At 30.7% G+C, this 20,156-nt stretch overlaps 1 protein-coding gene across 1 annotated transcript; it reads right to left on the reverse strand.

The window, feature by feature from the left end:
• Window positions 1-7,314: 7,314 nt before the first annotated feature.
• Window positions 7,315-20,123, reverse strand: LOC132726638 (zinc transporter 7-like). The gene is made up of 11 exons (XM_060711985.1): window positions 19,934-20,123; window positions 16,037-16,138; window positions 15,250-15,363; window positions 14,747-14,834; window positions 13,695-13,824; window positions 12,923-12,967; window positions 11,727-11,852; window positions 10,768-10,903; window positions 9,842-9,932; window positions 9,049-9,198; window positions 7,315-8,015 (listed from the first exon to the last, which is right to left on the reverse strand). Exons 1-11 carry the CDS (start codon window positions 20,005-20,007, stop codon window positions 7,968-7,970), a joined length of 1,104 nt encoding a protein of 367 aa, XP_060567968.1. The 5' UTR covers window positions 20,008-20,123; the 3' UTR covers window positions 7,315-7,967.
• Between the last annotated feature and the right edge of the window lie 33 nt (window positions 20,124-20,156).

The raw sequence follows: 20,156 nt of genomic DNA on the forward strand, positions 1-20,156 counted from the left end.
AAGCAAAGATCACATGGTTTTGTACAACAATAACATCATAACAATCTCATGCAAATCTAAAACAAGCAGTCACAAACAGTTCTAGTGACTATTCTAAAAGCTTGACAGTGAAACAGGGATTGTGCGGAGTTATCTTGGAAATAATGAAATTGAATTTTCATATCAAGTCTAAAAATTCTAAAGTAAAATTCTAAACTTGAATTATGGATCTTGTTAAGTGACTTTAATCTATATGTAATGTCTTAGGTTTGTTGGATTAGTTTGAAAATTAACTCAAAATTTCTGTTGTCAAAAAGGTATAGTTAGTCATTTTGGCCACAAATTTCTATTATCAGAAGGTGAATAATTGTGTAAAAAGTTCAAGACAGAGTTGGTCAGTCTTCTATCAGGATGACCAAAAGACGTCAATGAAATTTTACAGTTATAAAGAATTAAAGCCACAAATTAAACATAAACCAAGTGTTCCATCTCTGCCTATTCTGACGCCAAAGTAAGACAGCTCACTTAGTCATTAAAAAAAACAACAAACGAGTTAAAAAGTTGATCCCAGTACTGGCAATGGATCTCATTCACACCCTTATGATATGGCATCTGACATTTGTACCACAGATATAAATTATAAGACTAGAAAATCTTCACAAAATTTAAGACAATTATGACTCAACTAGTTTATAATCTGATGGCGTAAAAAAGTTAATTTTCAAAAAAGACTGTGTACAATCAAATTAGTTTTTTCCAAATATGTCAGGACTAGAGATAACCAGTCTGTAAGATAGAATAGTTATACTCTCTTGATAAGCCATCTGGCTTGTTTCTTTGTGATGACTAGTCCTGATATATACATAGCAAAGGTTCAGTTACATCAATTAATGAATTAATGATTGACACATCAATCAATCAATCAAATCAACTAATTAATTAATTAGTAGAAAACAGCTAATCAATCATAAGCAGGTATGGTTCAGTAAAATTTGTAATAACAGGCTGTCCAGCACCCTCTGACAAAAAATTAGGGCAAATTTTAGGGCAATTTTTAAGAAATTTTAGGGCTAAAATTAGGAATTTTAGTGCAAGTAAAAGAAATTTTAGGGCTATAATTTGGAATTTTATAACTAAAATATGGCCCCAAAAGACCATGATTTGGGCTCAACTTTGCATATTTGATACAAAAGTAAGTAACTCACAAATAATGCTCTAGTTCAGTTATAACTAAAGTGTCTACCAGTGTTCCATAGTCAACCGTGAATAAATAGATTCACTGGTCAACTGCCTTTAACTGCCTTAGATCTATGAATAAGAGCTGAAAAACTTTACTACATTAAAACATAACTAGAATGAAAACTTTTTTAAAGTTATGTAAGTATCCCAGAACAACCAATATTCAATTAGTTAAGCTGTAATTTGCCAATAGTAAATGGAAGGAGAAACTATGCTTTAAATTTATTGTAGCTATAAATGCATAAAAAATTTATCATCAATTATTCATTTTGAGATTGGTACAGTTTGAACAAGTCTTGATCTTTCTTAAAAAAACAATTAAAACAATATAACCCACTCAGGTCATTCCCAGGAATACTCTAATATAAATTCAAACAGCAGGGTATTCACCACTAAAGAATTTAATTAAACTAAAAATTGTAGAAAATTACACAACAGAGTCAATCTATGCAATATTTTTAACAGTGTTTTTTTCCAGATATAAAAAAAACATACACTTAATGTTATAACATATTTACAGTACATTGCATTAGTATGACTAATGTTAATGTGTACAAAAAGGGCAGCTGGAGGTGTCACTTCTTAGAACACTAATTGGGGTGCAAAATGGTAAAAGCATCCAATCATTACTGCCACTTTACCTTACCCACTTTATAATATTACCAAATATGAAAACTTGTCTAAATCTGCCAGCTGGTATCACATACAAAAGATCTAATTTTTACAGTCATCACTTGAAAATAACTTGATTACAAATTAAGATTTTATTAAAAAGGTCCCCTGCATAAAGTCTGATGAAATTTTGTGGTTCATCATGTAAATTATAGTTGCTTTGAATACACCTAAGACTAAGGTAAATGGTAAAAACTCTGTAGCAAATAAAAAATATAACTTGCTTGGAAATTTTTTTATCTCTATTTCAAACAAGTGACCATTTTGATATAGTCAAAGTCGGATAATTTTCATTGTTCCATTTAAAACAAACAGTTTCTTATTATTTTTCTGATAACACCTGGCAATAAATCAAGTATGACATTTCTGCAGGAGTTGAAGTAAATACAAGTGACTTTATGCAATTTAGTCAGATATGACATCAGCACCATTGACTGTGTTAAAATTTAGATTGTGATTGAAAAATGGTTGAAACAAAAGATAAAAAAATAGGAATTTCAGTGAAAAAATAGGGCATTTTTAGGAATTCCCTTTGAATTTTTCATTTTTTTAGGAATTTTAGCCAAACTGAAAAAAATTAGGATTTTTTAGGAATTTTAGGGACGCTGGACAGCCTGTAATAAATAAACAATTTATCAATGACATTTCTAACAGTTTCAAATTTTTTTACAAAGACAAAGAAGGAAAAATTTAACTAGGGAACAAATCCCCCCCCCCCCCTTCTTTTCCAATGTAAAAATTGAAGAAACTATGGAAAATGTAATTTATTGACCAATAAGCAAAAATAAAGCAATTATCTTTAATTACAGACTACACAGGTCTGTGACATGGGACTGTTTTGGCAATATTTCATACTGTCAACTGCTCTATGCTACATTTAAAAAAAATATTGTATTATGGAATAACATTTTTACCAGAAAAGTCATCAAAGTCTGAAAAATTGTGAATCTAATTAAAACAAAACAATTACACAGTCACTACATTTTCACAATGGGTAACAATCAGATAATGTAAACAACATTTAACACTTATAAAAGACTTTTTGCTCACATATAAATGACATACATGTATTACACATAATAATTTATTTCATACTTCTGTAAACATAATTTTTTCAGATTTTAAAAACTTACTTTCTATGTAAATGACTTCAATGAAATTTAAAAGCAAAATGGCAACTTCATGTAGAAATGACTCCTTTTTTCATGTAAATGACAAACAATATTTCATAAAAATTATGAATAGCTTACTTCATTTTTCATATTATAACACTTCACATGTAAACGGAAACAGTACCCTCCTTAAAGTTCAAATTACAGCATACTTGTTTGACAATTTTTTCAAACTTTTATTTCCATGAAATGTATGTATACAACATTTGATTATTGTTTTATCAAGCATTTATACAACATTATTATTAAAGTTTTTTGCAAAAAATAAAATAATATGTAAGATTTTGTACAATTTCAATGCAGCAAAAACAGAAAATTACATCCAAACATGAAAATGAGACAAATATGAGCCGATTAAAAATAGCACTTGTTATACAACCAAAGTATTGGCTTACCAGTATTAAATCTTAAAATACAGGACTTTCTTCCCCATTTATATACAGCCAGACAGTGTGGCCTGACTAAACTACTGGTATGTAGTACTGCCTAACCAAATTCCAAGTTTTCAGATTTCCCCAAAATTGATAATGGGACAGTTCCAAAAATAGTACCTGGACAAGTCAACTTAGAAATGTTGCTGAATAAGAATTAAAATATGAACACTCATTTCTCCCCAAAAAAAGATAATGGGACAGTGCCAAAAAATAGTACCTGGACAAGTCCACTTTAGAAATTCTGTAGAATAAGAGTAAAGATATAAACATTGACAGATGTCCTATACAATAATACATAATACAGTTTAAAGCTCACTCACAATATAAACCTATATGATCTTGAGACAATACTTGAGATGGAATGTGATGCTAGTAAATGGGTAGTTACAACATTCTAAATGAAGAAGCAAATCTATGCTAGACTAGACTTTGTGTATTTTGGGTAGTTTAAAATGAAACCCTGTTAACAAGTGACATTCTATTTATTCATGCACAGTAAAATAAAAGAACTTTTAACTAAGTAGAAGTTCATACCAAGGCTGTGAAATTTAACCCTTAACCTGCTGAAATTTCTTAAATGGACTTGTCCAGTTTCATTTATTTGGAACAGTCCATTATCAATTTTGGGAATATTGAGATGAAAATTAACTTACAGAGCCTGGTTAACCTGAAAGGAATGCACAGATGGCAGACTTGCCTGGTTCTATACTGGTGGCTAGGTTAATCAATATCAGTTCCAGCAGGGTAAGGGTTAAAGGGATAACACTCGGTTTCTCAAATATCATTCTACATGAGCAAATTTGCAATTTGGACAATAAACTATAAGTAAGTTAATTGAATTAAAACAATAATTTGTATTTAAATATCCTTCTAGCTAATACAATCACTACATTAAGTCTAAACAATTTGAAATGTGAAATATTGCAGTGTAAAAGTTTCAATTTCATCTACATGTTTAATAAGTTTGAATGCACCTATTTAATAATTACGCTTTTATTTTTTTAGCAGTTAAATTATTTGTCAGAAGTATTTGCTATTTTAAGACAAATATCACTGAATCCTGATACCAATGTATAAAATTCATGTTATCAAACATGAGTTTACAGAAGCCTATTGCATATCAAATATCAATAGAAGAATTAGCTGTTTTGTTTCTGCTGCCTTCATTTATTTTGATCTACAACTCCAAGTACAATTTAATTAAATCATTCTCAATGATGCCATTGCTCAGTTTCATTTCAAACCCCTTATATATGGCCTTAAAGTATGACCAGGGGCTTCAAGAAAATAAAAAAATAGACCAGTCTCATATCGCACTCTGTCATTGGTCAATTCAAAACTTGTGCCCAGAATCAGCAAATCATATGCGGTAGTTATAGACTGGACTCCATAATGAAGTTTTGTATAATTAAAGAGATGCATGATTAACAAAACAATGGCTAATGAAGGAAACAAAATATACAAATATGAAGTGAAAAATAACATACATATATCACTAACACTTATAGAAGCTGTTTTAACAGTGCCTTACAATATGGCTTCAGATTTTTAATATAAAACAACAATTTGTAAAACAATCTCAAAATATTCAAGTGGTACACCACATGCAATTTTAAGACTGATTAACCAATTTTGTTTAATTAAAAGAAAATCCTGTCCATGCCTGTAATCAAGAACCCAATATACAGTATCAAAAATGCTTAAATGTACAATAGTAAATATAATAAGTTTTAGCATTGTTAATAAATAATACTTATTTCTACAATAATTTAATTAAATTGTGCTCTTTTGAACACTATTACAGCATTTACAATAAATAATGTTTGTGCTTTTTAAAGCACCTAAAGTAACTTTTCTATTATTAACACAGTAATTTAAGCATCTGAAATAAATACATTGTAGTGCTTATTTGGAAACATACATTTTAGATTTTGAATTATTTATATTTATGTTAAATAGAACCTAGGAACAAGATCCAAGCAAATCAAAGTTTCAAATCTTGTTTTATTGGAGCCAAAGAAAACGTTTTTTTCATAATTGAAGTCTATATATAAATTTAGTGTTATTCAACCTGGGCACAAAAGGACTGAATTACTTATATTGACTTACATTACAGGTAAGTTTGCTGCCTAAAAAAACCCCCAAAACAATGAATATTTCCATTATATATATAATATAACAATATAATCATAATTTATCTGACTAGCTAATGTCATGAGAAAATTTCAACATCAAAATATTCCTATCTCAATTCCGTCCAACTGTTAAACCTGCTTTAAAAGTCCACCTTTAGATACCATAACAACTGATCTCTTAAATAATGTTGTTTTACCACTTGTACTCAGAAAATTTTCCATTTAAAAAAAATTCTGGACTTAAAAAAAAAGGGCTTGTTTCCATGGTTACAGTATTTTAGAAAGATGGTCTCTCTTGTGAAGGTTGTAATACTTGTATAAGAAACCAATTTAAGTTCTCACATAATAAATATCCAAGTAAAAACATACACGGACAATGACAATACAAAAGGACGATACTGAGATTTTCTGTAGCAAAGGCCAGTAATAAAACATGGTTTGTTCCCTGTCTCCTGACATAGTCTACTAATTCTTTATTAAAGTCTGTGGCACAAAACCTTTAGGCATAAGAAAATGTTCTCTATAAAATGTACAAATTAGATTTTTTCCAGATCAAATTTAGGGAATTAGAAAATAACATTATTGCATTTTAAAACTAAACAAAATAAATATGCAAAAAAAGAATAATCTTCCGTAGTGTCAAAGGACAGCAAACAAACTTTTTTAACCTGGCCTGCATTGACATGTCTAATTACAAGTATGACACCACATGTTAAACTATGATAATGAAACCAACCATGTTCATGATAGTATAAATATGAACACTAAACATTGGCAGTTTTTACATATTTTTCAGTTTGACATGTACACTATGAAGCACTATAGAAGTACAGGAAACTCAGCAAGTTTTGAAAATAATCTAATCATATCATCATGCTTTAACAGTTTGGGTCTTATGATAAAAATATTTTAACTATTGCCATTTTCTGCCATTGATATATTTTTATTTCAGGTGTAAAGCCCATTTTACTAAGATATTTTCAAAATTTTATGCATTTTCTTAAAAATGCCTATGCAGCCTAAATAAAATCACAAATAACAACTGAATATATGTCATACCTGGCAGTGACTTTGACCTTTTGTGCTCCAAGTGAATCTAGAGGGCGATTTGGAGGCTGTTGGTAGCAGAACTTTCCTAAATGGTCAAGGTTGGTCAGGTTTAAATATTCTGTCACAAACCATCTAACAAATGGACAGACGGTTTAAAAAAAAAACATGCCCTCCGCATGTATGTAAAACATAAATTTTGGCACCATTAAATGAAGAACATTTTATTAGGTTATAATTTTTTAATTATTGTAACAATAAAAGTCTTTTCTCTTAAAATTATGGTGTTTAAGTTTAACAGTGACAAAAGCATGAAACTAAGTTAAACCACAATTGAGTCTGCTTCAAGGACATTACTCACATTGGTGTAACATGAGGAAACTGGTCCATGACCCTAAGTTGGACTTAAACCCAAAATCGCTACGAGTGAGAGGCCAAACTCAAAACCACCAGCCCTCATCTTTCCTTTTAACCTGTACACAAAAATGAGGAGATATGAAAACTTCATTCCCCCAACAACTTGTCTCCCTTCTCCACACTGCATATGCTGGGCAGGAAAATGACTTTATCTCTTTTCATTCAAAACTGTGATAGGTGGAAAAAATCTGAATTTAAAAAAAACTTATATACAAAATGCAGAAAATGCGGTTATTATTAAAACACACCAATGTCAAAAATGCAATATGCAATGACCTAAGTAGCACTTTACAGATGATGTTTTCAACTTAACTTCTTTAACAGCTGATGAATAATGGTAAATGCATATCCCGAATTATGTGCTTGAAAAATTAGTATTTCATTCCAAACCCTTGCGAAAGTTTTGTCATCAATTTCTCACATCTTTCATGTCTTACATATACCTTGTGTATCAAGTGCATTTCTCAGATCTTAAACTTCATTTCAAAGTTGGAAAAAATTTCTTAAAAAGGCATACAGTTGCTAAAATTGGTATTTTTTTGCTAAAAAAATGGTATTCTGTTGCTAAAACTGTCAAACAGATGCTAAAACCTTTAATAGATTCCAACACTAGCATACCATCATTAAATCTGTCAATGTTTGTTAACCATTGAATATATCGATACGCTAAAACTGTTGAATAGATGCTAAAACTAGCATAATGATGCTATATATTTAGCAGGAAAGAAAAACAGATAAAATCGTCTTTTGGTCAGAGACTGTAGAACTTCTCTTGAACTTTCATCTTGCACTGTTTCTCGTCCATATTGCACCATTCAAATTTGTCACGTAAAAAACTGTCACCATTTTCTTTATATTGTTGTTGTGAAATGCTACATCATGGCATGGTCTATTTGTACATAAAGTTGTTTTACTCCAGCCTGTATGAAAAAAATTAATTTTTTTGACAATATTGTGTAATGAATAATATGTACTCCTACAAAATCTAACCATTTTTACATCATTTAAATAATTTTATAAAAGAGTTATAAGAGTTATGCAAATTAACCTAGATATTAATCTATTTAAGTGATTATGGAGATTTTATATGCAAGGCTTTTCACTTAACTCAACTGTGAACAGTTTTACAGAGTTAGGGGATAATATTCTGAAAGTAGGTTGGATCATTGGATTTTTTTTTCATTTAGTTTAACGTCACACCAACACAGGTCAAATGGCGACTTTCCAAGCTTTGCCAGTGCATTATTTCAGGCATTAAAGGGACTCCACTGAGGTTTAAAAGCCCTAAAAACATAACATTTGTATTTTATTACATAAATGAGCTGGGGTACTTTAAAGAGTAATATATGCAAAGATAGTTAAGAAATATACTTTGAAATAAATTGAAAATCGTATTTTTATGCTTTTCTTAGCCCAATTTGAGTGAAAAGCGTTAAAACGCTTTTAATTTTGGGTAATTTTTTTATAATTTGAATAATTAATCTGGAATAACGGAGTGTGCGGAAATGATTGAAAATTTTGCACAAAGATTAGTTGGCACAAACCTACATCAAATGGTACATCTTATCTGGAAATCTTTTCAGTCCATCATGTCATGAAGACCTCCGGTGCATTATTTCAGGCATTAACAAGTATCCAAGTAGAACCACTGATATTCTGTTACCTAGCTGGCTAGCTTTCTCACATGAAAAAGATTCAAAATACGCTTGCACAGCTTGAACCTAGCAGTGACAGGCAAGTGGCTTGACGTCAACAACCATAACCACGGATGCCCCCTATTCATTGGAAATACACTTGCTAAGTATGAATGCATTTTGTTATTGAGATATATTCCTGTTTGTACGTTACATCTGTACTAGCATCCGAAACTTTAACATAAAGTCAACATCTTTATCACTGAGAGTAGAATATCCCTATATTTGTAAAGTCAAGCTATCAAATGTCTTTACTTACTTGCAAAAATATACTGTGTGTTTGACTTAGAATATATTTTGAGTCTGCTTTAGCAGAAACCTCTAATTTTATTGTTCCAATATAAACTTCACTACATAAGGTCCAAAAATGAGGTTCTTGGACACTGTAAACGCCCTCAAGCTGGCTTACCTGTGAAAACAGGGAAAAAGAAAATAAGTCACAAATAATAATTTCATATCATAAATTGTTATCTCTTTGGGTACTGTCACATACATTATAACATATAACACATAATTTCATTTGAATTCTTTTACTTGAACTTATATTGGTACATTATGTGAATTCAAGATCAAAATAGGTTTATGTTATACATTTGCCTATAATTTATTGTGAATATCATGCAAAATATCACTGTAATCGTAAACATCACAAGTCTAGCTCCATAAGTTCATATAGGTCCAGGCCTGCACTAGGAACAAACAAAACAGAAAAAGAATTCTTGCTGAATTACCTGATTATTTTCAACGAAAAATTATGCAAAAGACGGTAAAATGAAATAATTGTTGAGAATATTGAAAGAAAATATCTTTAAACTGAAAACATGTTCAACGTATTTAATCTGTTTAACAGGAAAGGGGAGCAGTGGCCTAGTGGTTAAAGTGTCTGACTCTCAACCCAGGGATCATGGGTTCGAGCCCTATACAGGTCACTACCATGTTTATTCATATGACACCAGCACTGGTTAAGTCCAAGAAGTGGACTCCAACAATGATTGAAATAATTGACCTTCTATAAATTAATTTAATCTATGCAACACAAGAAAGATACATACTCTTTGGTAACAGCCAGGGAGGAGATCATCTAACTCCCTCGGTGTACGCTGCATTAAAATACCAATTGAATCTCTCAGTAGTGGTAGAACACTGAAACAAAACAAAAACCAGAAAATTACGTTATTAGGTTCAAATGATCAATATTTGTATAGAAAGGCTTTTATTCACTAGAGATTAATGTATCAAATTCTACTTCATTCATACTGATGCCTTATTGATGTATACTGACACCATGTTATATCCCTGTAAAGAACTACTATAGCAATTATACCTTTTCCTTGTATGATATAAAAAGCTTGCGTTAAAATATATGTTTCTATGACAAGTATTGTAGACTGACTTAAAATCTGCTTAAATTCACTTTTTAATAACAGGAACCGTAAATGTGGCATTGGACTCAATAACAGATCACTGATATTCTACAAAACACTTTTAAAGAAGAATATACTGATTTCCCTAAATTTTCAATAAACAACTTTTCATGAGTTGTGATCAAATTTTCAGCCAATATTTGTGATGGGCAGATACATGAAAGAAGCTACCATAGCAACAGCAGGCAGAAAGTAAACACAGCTGTGTCTGAAAATTGATTTCAGTGATTCCAAGTACCTCCTTAGGGGTATTTTAACACCTAAATATATCTTCAAAAGCCCAACATTTTTATTTTTGGCATAACTCTCTTACTGAGAAGCTTAAAGATTTTAGAAAAACAGTATTTTATTTACCTTTAAATATGTCCTCATTACTTTAGAACTTAAGGTTTTAAGAATAATATAGAGAGTTAAAATTGATACATACATATATCTCCTTTTAAGAAGTAAACTATTCAAGAAAATTAATGTATTTTCCTACTTACTTCAAGTATTAACAAAATCACTGAATTTCTAGGTTAAATATCTATAAGAAATATAAAATATCAACCAACCTTATAGTAATTAAAATGGCAATAAACATTGAACACACTGGGTCTGCGACCATCCAACCAAAATAATGTATTAAACCAGAGGATATGATCACTCCTACACTGCCTAGTGTATCAGCCAGTATATGTAAAAACACTCCTGTAATGTACACATGATATCTATGTTATTTATTTAGATACAATGCAAACATTCTTAACACAACTTTGATTTTGGTTCTTGCTTTAAAACGGCCTTTAGCTTTTATTTTCTGTTGAAAAATCAATTTTGTATTGTTTCAAACTAGGTATTTTAGTAATTTTATTTTTGAAAAGTGCATCATATCACTGGCAAGCCCTTTTCAAAACAGCGTCCCAAGATCTATTTATAACCCATTAATGATGTTCATTTCTAAATATAGAAGATTGGGAAACAAATTGTCAAAAACATTTTAAGTATATATGTAAATCTTGACTGGCAACAGACAGCAACAAGGTTTCCTGCATATTTTCAATATTACTTATTTGTTCTCTTCAAGCATTGTCAAAATCATTTATAAGGGAACAAACACAATATAAAGTAAAAGCATGCTCAACATACTGATTGATTTAATTCAGCTTGACCTTTTATCATTTAATTACACATATTATATATTACACATGGAATACTTCTTTAAAGTGTTCTTTCCCCTTTAACCCTAAACATGTGTAACCCTAAACTTGCTGGTACCAAAACTGATCAGCCTTTGCCACCAGTATAGAGCCAGGTCTGCCTGCATATCCATGCAGTCTTACTAGATTCAGTACCATTGGTAGCTCAATTTTTGTATTTTGATACCAAAATCCCGTAAACTTTGGAATCTGGACCAAGCAATTAAACAAATTCAGCTGGTTTAAAAGGTTTTACCCCTTTTTCTTTTGCTTTTTTTATTTGATTATTTAAGTCTAATACTTTCAGAAATCAAACTTGCACAAAGTCACATTACCTTGCATGATCTGTTTTTGTGATGCATTTTGTTTTGGTTCATGACTATGTCCATGGCTATCATGACTATGTCCATGGTCACCCCCATGGCTATGCCCATGGTCTTTATGGTTATTTTCTTCAAAACCTGGGGAAAAAAGTCATAAATTTGAGAATCAGTCAATAGATGTTTGGAATTTCCAGAATTAAATTGGGAACGTTTGACAAATTCTGACTATTGGAGAAAAAAACTTTTATTCCATGCACAAAAAATTACTGTATGAACTATATTGGAAACATTACAAGTGAGAGTGTTAGAGTATGGGAATACTACCATAACTAAATTAATTGCTTAAATAAAGCCATATAAATGCTTCAAATTACTAGTAATTATACCAATTATCATAACAACAAGTATCAGTAATTACCACTTGTGCAAAATTTTAGATTTAAAGATATACTTTGCTCAAATTTCATACTAGAAAATATTGATAATTGCTATATAGTCTCTTTGTAAATATAAAATAAACATGTTTTGACTTTACACAAAGATATGTTGTGTTTAAAACTGTACACACTATGCGTGGCTACAATATGAATATAGTGTCATTAAAAATACCGGCATTTTTTTTAAAGAAAAGATGAACTTTACTTGACCTGTTAAATGGAATGCAGATTTCCATACATAGTTAATTCATTCTTTTATTCAAATTAAGACATATTTGGTAAGAATTACATAGATTTCAATAAATTTCTGTGATTAAAGTATTTTACTCAAAGACGAGCATAGTATATCCTTAATATAAAATATACCATTATTTCGTTTCAACAGAAAAAAACTTTAAGTTGCAAATTTTCACAATAAAGAATTATAACATTTAAATAACAGGTATGAGAAAAAAAATCCTATGTAAGAACAATTGTTGCATGTACTTCTAAGAAACAGCCATATACATTAGTAAAAAAAAAAATCTTTGACCATCTCTTCTATGTATTTTTAATAATTCAAAAATAACAAACAGCAATAAAGAGGCATTCATGATTTTGTATGTTTTGCTACATATTTACAAACTCAGCACTCAGAATCTGTCTTTTAAGTAGGAAGTGTGAGATAGACAGGAAGGCCTCATACTTAATGGGATGATAGATCAGGTAAAAAAATCTTCAAATTTATTAAATTCCCATCAACACTTAAGGTAACTAATAAGCTTGTCTCACCTAAGCCATGTGAGTGTCCATGTCCACCATGTGAATGCCCGTGATCTGAATAAACGAGAAAAACCAAGTTCAATAAACAATGATTGATAAATATTATATTATTCCTACAGTCTGACCATAACTTTATTTCTGACAATTTAATTTTAACACTGAAATCACTCGATATACAGTTCCAAATTTGATAAAAGGCAAATCTGTTCTACAAATGAATAAATATGTAACGAAACAACTTTTTATAGACAAAATAGACAAACTCATATCAAGACTTCCACCCAACATCTACAACAACTTACTTTAGTCATTTTTTGATGATAGAAATTCCATTGATAGCATTTATGACATATTTCATTGTAATAAGATTACCCGCTGCACTAGCAATTGATGCATCAGATCAGTAAAACTGTCTTAATTGTTGCTTACAGGTGACATTTTGTAAGGGTTACAAGCCAGTCAGGTTTTAAGCCAGTCTTTGTGATCCAGATCCTCATTCCAAGGGAATATTTGGCACTCTAACTTTTGGATTATCTCCCTCTCCATCCCACAATTAAGGCTGTTTACAATAGGGACAGTCATACGGATAAATCCAAGCTTAATAGCCCCTGCATTAAGAGGATGACATATAACCTGCTACATAACCCTGGCAGTGAAGGGATAAAGGGAAAAATATAGGTAACCATTGGTTTTTCCTTATCTGCTATTCCTCACACTGCCTGGTGTTGAGGGGTCAAGGGTTGAATTTACTGTTGTCATATAAAATAATTGTTACGCTTACCTCCACCACCTCCATGAGAATGATTATGTCCATGTTGAAATGCAAATATTCCAATTAAGTTGACTAGAAAACCACCTACTGACACTAAGAACAATCTCTCGTGTCTAACCTCAGGTGGTTCAACCAGACGCTGTAAACATAAATTATACATTCAGATAATTAACATTTCCACACCCAAGTACAACACACTTCTAATGAGTTCAATGGACCTTTTAAGTTCAATGCATAAAGACAAAGTATAAACATAAACTTAACATTGATTCAAGAAATGTCATAAGCTACGGTGGTTAATTTCTCCCACTCTGCTTTTTGCTCCTCCACAAGAAATACTACACATGCCAAATTTACAACCACTCAAAGCACATTTTGAACAATACCAATGATTGTTAATAACAGACATGGGGCAAATTACTTTTAAAATTAATGCATTTAATTAGCATTACTTGCTAAATCTGTGCATTAAATTAGCATAAGCATTACTGTAGAAGGATTTTTCAGAATTATGTAAATTGGAAATTACTTGTAACTAATTGGAAATACTTTTAAAACACTCAGAATGCTAGTTTATAAGTTACTATGATAAAGTCAAGGGCCATAACTCTTTTTCATAATAAACTAAAAACTTATTAGTATGATTAAACTTTTGTTTGTTTGTTTATTTTGGGTTTTACGTCACATCGACACAGTATAGGTCATATCGCGACGTTCCAGCTTCACTGGTGGAGGAAGACCTCAGGTGCCCTTCCGTGCATTATCTCAGGCACGAACGGGCACCTGAGTAGAACCACGGACGTTCCGTAAGCTAGCTGGATAGCTTCCTTACATGAAAGAATCCAAAGTTCCTGTCGGGAGTATGATTAAACTGACTAAGACTGAGATTATTTTTACAAAAAAAACAAAACAAAAAAAAACAAGTCATCAAACATCCATAAATTAAAATGATAATATGTAACAGTACAAAATCATATTTTTTTTAAAAATACAAATTAAAGAACATTAAAACATTATAAAGTAACAGCTGTCTATATAATAAACTTATCAATCAAACCTACCTCAACAGCTTCTGAAAAGATGAAAAATCCTATAAAAAGCAAGAAAAGGCCATTTACAAAACCAGCCAGAACTTCAGCACGAACAAACCTGAAAGTATGAAATATGATGTATACACATGTACAGTAAATCAAACAAGCTGACAAAACTTACAGTTACAATCATTAGTACATATGGCCATCATTTTAGAATTTTATATAGGCAAGTAAACTTGAACTAGGCACAAGTTAAAAAATTTGCCAAACTTTTCCGTGGGCATCGATATTTCCAAACCCCCCTAGATCAATTTTTTAACCCTTTCCAGGTGAAGTCAGATGTAAAGTGCCTCTTTAAGAATGATTGAGTAGATATTCATGTACAAAAAAAATAAATATGTTTTCCCCAAAAACATAATGAATGCTATAATAATAGCATTATTTGACAAAACTAAACTATTATTTTTTTTGGTTTAGAACCAAGTCTCCATACACACATATAAGATGTAAAGGATCAATTCAAAACTTACCCATAAGAATAATTTTCATTTGATCTCCATCTTGAGATAACAGAGGCAGCCAGACCAGCCAGCAGTGCAGTACAATCAAAGAACATGTGGAAGGAATCAGATATCAAACCCAGACTAAAATGATAAATGATACAAATCATGACAAAGGAGCCGTGTCACGACAAAACCAACGTAATGCGTTTGCGACCAGCATGGATCCAGACCAGCCTGCGCATCCGCGCAGTCTGATCAGGATCCATGCTGTTCGCTATCAGTTTCTCTACTTGTAATAGGGTTTGTAAGCGAACAGCATGGATCCTAATCAGACTGCGCGGATGCTTATATACAATGTTGAATTGTGCATTACTTCAGGCATGATTTTAAACATTTAAGAAACAGTTATTTTTTAATTACAAGTTACAGTGTAGGCATGAAAACGAAAACTCAATTTTCCCTCCCAAAAATACAATAATATGAATTCTTTTCTGTTTTTTCATTAATTATTAATAGAATATTTCATCCTAAGTTTACTCATAAAAAAGAAACTTAAAGGATAAAAATCTTAATTTTAAACTCAATACTTCACACATAGATAATCAGCAATTTTAAATTATGTTGACTATATTTAACATTACATGTACACGTATTTAACAGTTGTATACAAATCAATACAAATACTTACATTTAACATGATGTATCACTGATTATCAAAGATTTCAATAGTTCAACAGTCAATTCATGATACTATCCCTTTTATTACTTATCTCCAAATTATGCTGACAGAAATGAAGCATAAATTGTAACTAACCTATTTGTCCAGATTCCATAGGATAGCTCTACAAATGCAAATGAGAGATTCAATAGCAGAAACATAAAAATGTTTCTTGATGTTTTTTCTGAGAATATCAATCTGAAAAAAAAATAATATCACAATGCACATGCTTTTTACATAAAGTTATTAAATACAAATATAATAAAATATTTGTTTACTTGATTTTTATGAATCAAAATAAAACTAATTAACACAACATGAAATAAACTGCTAATAATAACAGCTCCTTCCATAGGCCAAAATAAAAAGCATTCCATAAGAGACGCCGTCACTCACCGGCGTCGCCAATAAAGAATCAAATAATTCAACTGAAAATTGTTACGAAAAACGTATATGCAATGTCAAGTAAGTAATAACTTTTGAAAAACTTAACCATGTGGAGGAATGACAGTTTTTTGTTCCAAGCTTTGATAAGGGCTGCGTTAACAATCTGGTATACATGTAACCCTGGTAAAGCATCACAGTTATATTCACATTACTGCCAAATACGAGGGTTTAAATCCAAAGGGAAATTATGATTCTTGAGATATTCTTTCTGCTTCTCAAACCACACTAATGCAGAAACTACTTTTAAGCCAGACGGAAGTAATCTGGCGTCGGTACGTAATGATACCTTAATCAACTTGATTTCGGTAACATTTCCAAAATCAACTTTTCATAACCGAAATCAACTCGTAAAATTACAATTAAACAATTTATTTTAATTATTTTTGAATAAATAAGTAATATGGATTGAATTGAACTTACATGCAAAAAAAAAATACAAAAATAATAGAAATTGATGATGTTATACAAAAATATATTTTTTATGATTGCTTGCCCTACCTAATGCAAACCAAAATCAACATTATTAATATACAGAAATCAACGTGTAAAAGCAAGTTTTAATAATTTATGTGAGACCTGTTTTGATATTTAAAATTAATGAAGATTCAATTTGACATACAAACAAAGAAAAATAAACAAAACTTGATTTTGATGATCTTATCGATACTAGCTGGCACATGAATAATTTTGGGAAAGCTACTGTATAAATATGTTATATGTCTAATTGAAATTTATCTCCATATTCAAGTAAACTTTTTTTGTTAATTATCTTTCTAATACAATTGGCATATAATTGAAGAGATCTAAAAAAAATTATTTAAATAGAGTTGTTTAATTAGCAACTATATTATTAATTTATTATTTTATATTAGTAAAATCAAAGTGTATACTGCAGTAAATATATTATAAAACAAGAGCTGTCGGTAGGACAGCAACGCTCGACTATTCTTAGTGCTTGATAGTAAAAAAATGCCTGATACAGTTACCTCCTCCTGTTTACAGGTTGGGGTCATGATGGTGAACAAATGTGCAAAGTTTCAAAGCCATATGTCAATGGACTTTGAAAATATTTGAACTATTACAAAAACTTTAACGTAAATTCTAAGTCGAAAAAGGGGCATAATTCTGTCAAAATGCTTGATAGAGTTACCTCCTCCTGTTTACAGGTTGGGGTCATGATGTTGAACAAGTGTGCAAAGTTTCAAAGCCATATGTCAATGGACTTTGAAAATATTTGAACTATTACAAAAACTTTAACGTAAATTCTAAGTCGAAAAAGGGGCATAATTCTGTCAAAATGCTTAATAGAGTTACCTCCTCCTGTCTACAGGTTGGGGTCATGATGGTGAACAAGTGTGCAAAGTTTCAAAGCCATATGTCTATGGACTTTGAAAATATTTGAACTATTACAAAAACTTTAACATAAATTCTAAGTCGAAAAAGGGGCATAATTCTGTCAAAATGCTTGATGGAGTTATGTGCTCCTGTCTACAGGTTGGGGTCATGATGGTGAACAAGTGTGCAAAGTTTCAAAGCCATATGTCAATGGACTTTGAAAATATTTGAACTATTACAAAAACTTTAACGTAAATTCTAAGTCGAAAAAGGGGCATTATTCTGTCAAAATGCTTGATAGAGTTACCTCCTCCTGTCTAAAGATTGGGGTCATGATGGTGAACAAGTGTGCAAAGTTTCAAAGCCATATGTCAATGGACTTTGAAAATATTTGAACTATTACAAAAACTTTAACATAAGTGGTTACGCCGACGCCGACGCTCGGGTGACTGCAATAGCTCTACTTATTCTTATCGAATAGTCGAGCTAAAAATCATCAAAATAAAAAAATTTTCGTAGATTTTTTCACTGGAAGTCAATTTTAGTTATTTATGTACAAAAATGCTAACATACATGTAAGCAAGATAATTAATCCTGGCTCATTTTAATTAGTTGATTTCGGTAAAGTTACCGAAATCAAGTTGATTTCAGTATCCTAAAGTACGAACTATGGTGGTTTTGTCAAACTACCGGTTCGGCGAATTTTATTTATGAAGAGGTGCGAAAGTGGTTTTGTCGATCTTATTTTATATAGTAATTAAAGGCGAAGTTGGCATGGTTCGTCTATATAAAGTGGTTTTATCATCAATATGTTTGTTGTAATCAAATTATGAAGCAAAATTTCATTAATGAATAGAATATATTGTTGATGTATGTCTATATACAATACCTATTTTGGTAATGATTTGTTTGTTACTTGATTAATTATTTTTGAGAAAAGAATATTAAAAAAAATAATTGGAGCCTTATTCGACGCCTGGGACAAGTTCGAAGATGATGAGATGACTACTTCCCAACTACTGAGATTATGTAGCCACATTTCAGGAATAGGATCCAACAACTTCAACAACAGGATTTATGAGGACCATTCTTAAGTTTTATATTGAGTGATGAATAAAGAATAAAAACAGATTGTTGTTGTTTATTAATATTACGTAAAAAACATAGTAGATTCTCTTTAATACTATGCATGTGTCAATTGTTTATATAGAGATGAATAAAGTATTTTAAAAAGATGTGTTGTTTATTACGTACAAAATCATGGCACAAATTTTTCTTATTTTCAATTTTTACATGTTTTTGTATGTCTTGTTTTTTGTGTATATACTTAAATTATAAAATACATTCCTTCTCTTCCAGGTTTTATTTTACTGTGTATAATGTCGATTTTATTCCTAAATAACATTCGTCCTTTTTCAGCTTTTACCATTTGTGAATACAGTTTAACATAGATTATAAAAAAATGTTTTTCTCTTTTCAGGCTTCACTTATATACGTACATGTATATATTTTTATGATGTTGTTTGTTTACTGAGATCTTTTGTATTGAGTTATGCTTTTATGTAAAATATAACTATTATACTAAAGAAAATAATAAATAATAGGTTTAAATTTTCAATATCTTGTCTTTAGTTGCATGAAAATGTGTGATAAACAACAGATTAAGACCCACGATAATTGACGTGCCCTATATACAATAGGTATTTTTTGCATTATATAAATTAAGTTCGCTGAAACCACAACCTGTTTTATTATATAAGATTAGTTCGCCGAACCGATAGTTCGACAAAACCACTCTCACCCTTATGTACCCATCTGGTGTGTATCAAATTCAAAAGCAAAATGCCAGGTACCAAATTTCAAAAGGATTTGTCATTAGATAAAAAAAAACCTTTATTCTTTGTTCATTTAACTTTATAAAAAAAACTCTTTCATATATCAGACCATAATTTACAACTTCGGGACATGGCATTTAAGACTTCAGTTGCATCTGAACAAGGGTCTTATAAAATAAATACACAGTAGCTTCTGTTCTCTCTTTATGCATCTTAACTCTGGTCCCCCCATTATCAAACTCAAATTGATCAGATATAATCTGTCAAATTCTTTTTCAGTTTTAAATAGACATTCATACAAAACCCATACTGCACATGGCTCACTTGTGACAGATTTGGTAATCGCGTTTGTCATAAATTTCCAACACATTTTTACCTCATCCATCCTGTTATCTTTCCTATCAGGCCAGGCCCTCGATATTCCTTATCATGTTTATGTAGTGGAAGCATCCTTTCTTTTAAATAATCTGCTGTAGTTATTAAAAAATCATTAATTTTTCAGTCAAAACATTTTAAGGAAACAGCTGTCGTGGCCGGTTGTTATTTCTAGGATGAAGTAAGAAGTTTTCCGCATGATTTTCCATCTATATTTATAGCAA

The sequence above is a fragment of the Ruditapes philippinarum genome, unplaced genomic scaffold, assembly GCF_026571515.1.
Source record: "Ruditapes philippinarum isolate M1 unplaced genomic scaffold, ASM2657151v2 ctg2541_1_1_1_1, whole genome shotgun sequence".
Classification (NCBI taxonomy): Eukaryota; Metazoa; Mollusca; class Bivalvia; order Venerida; family Veneridae; genus Ruditapes; species Ruditapes philippinarum.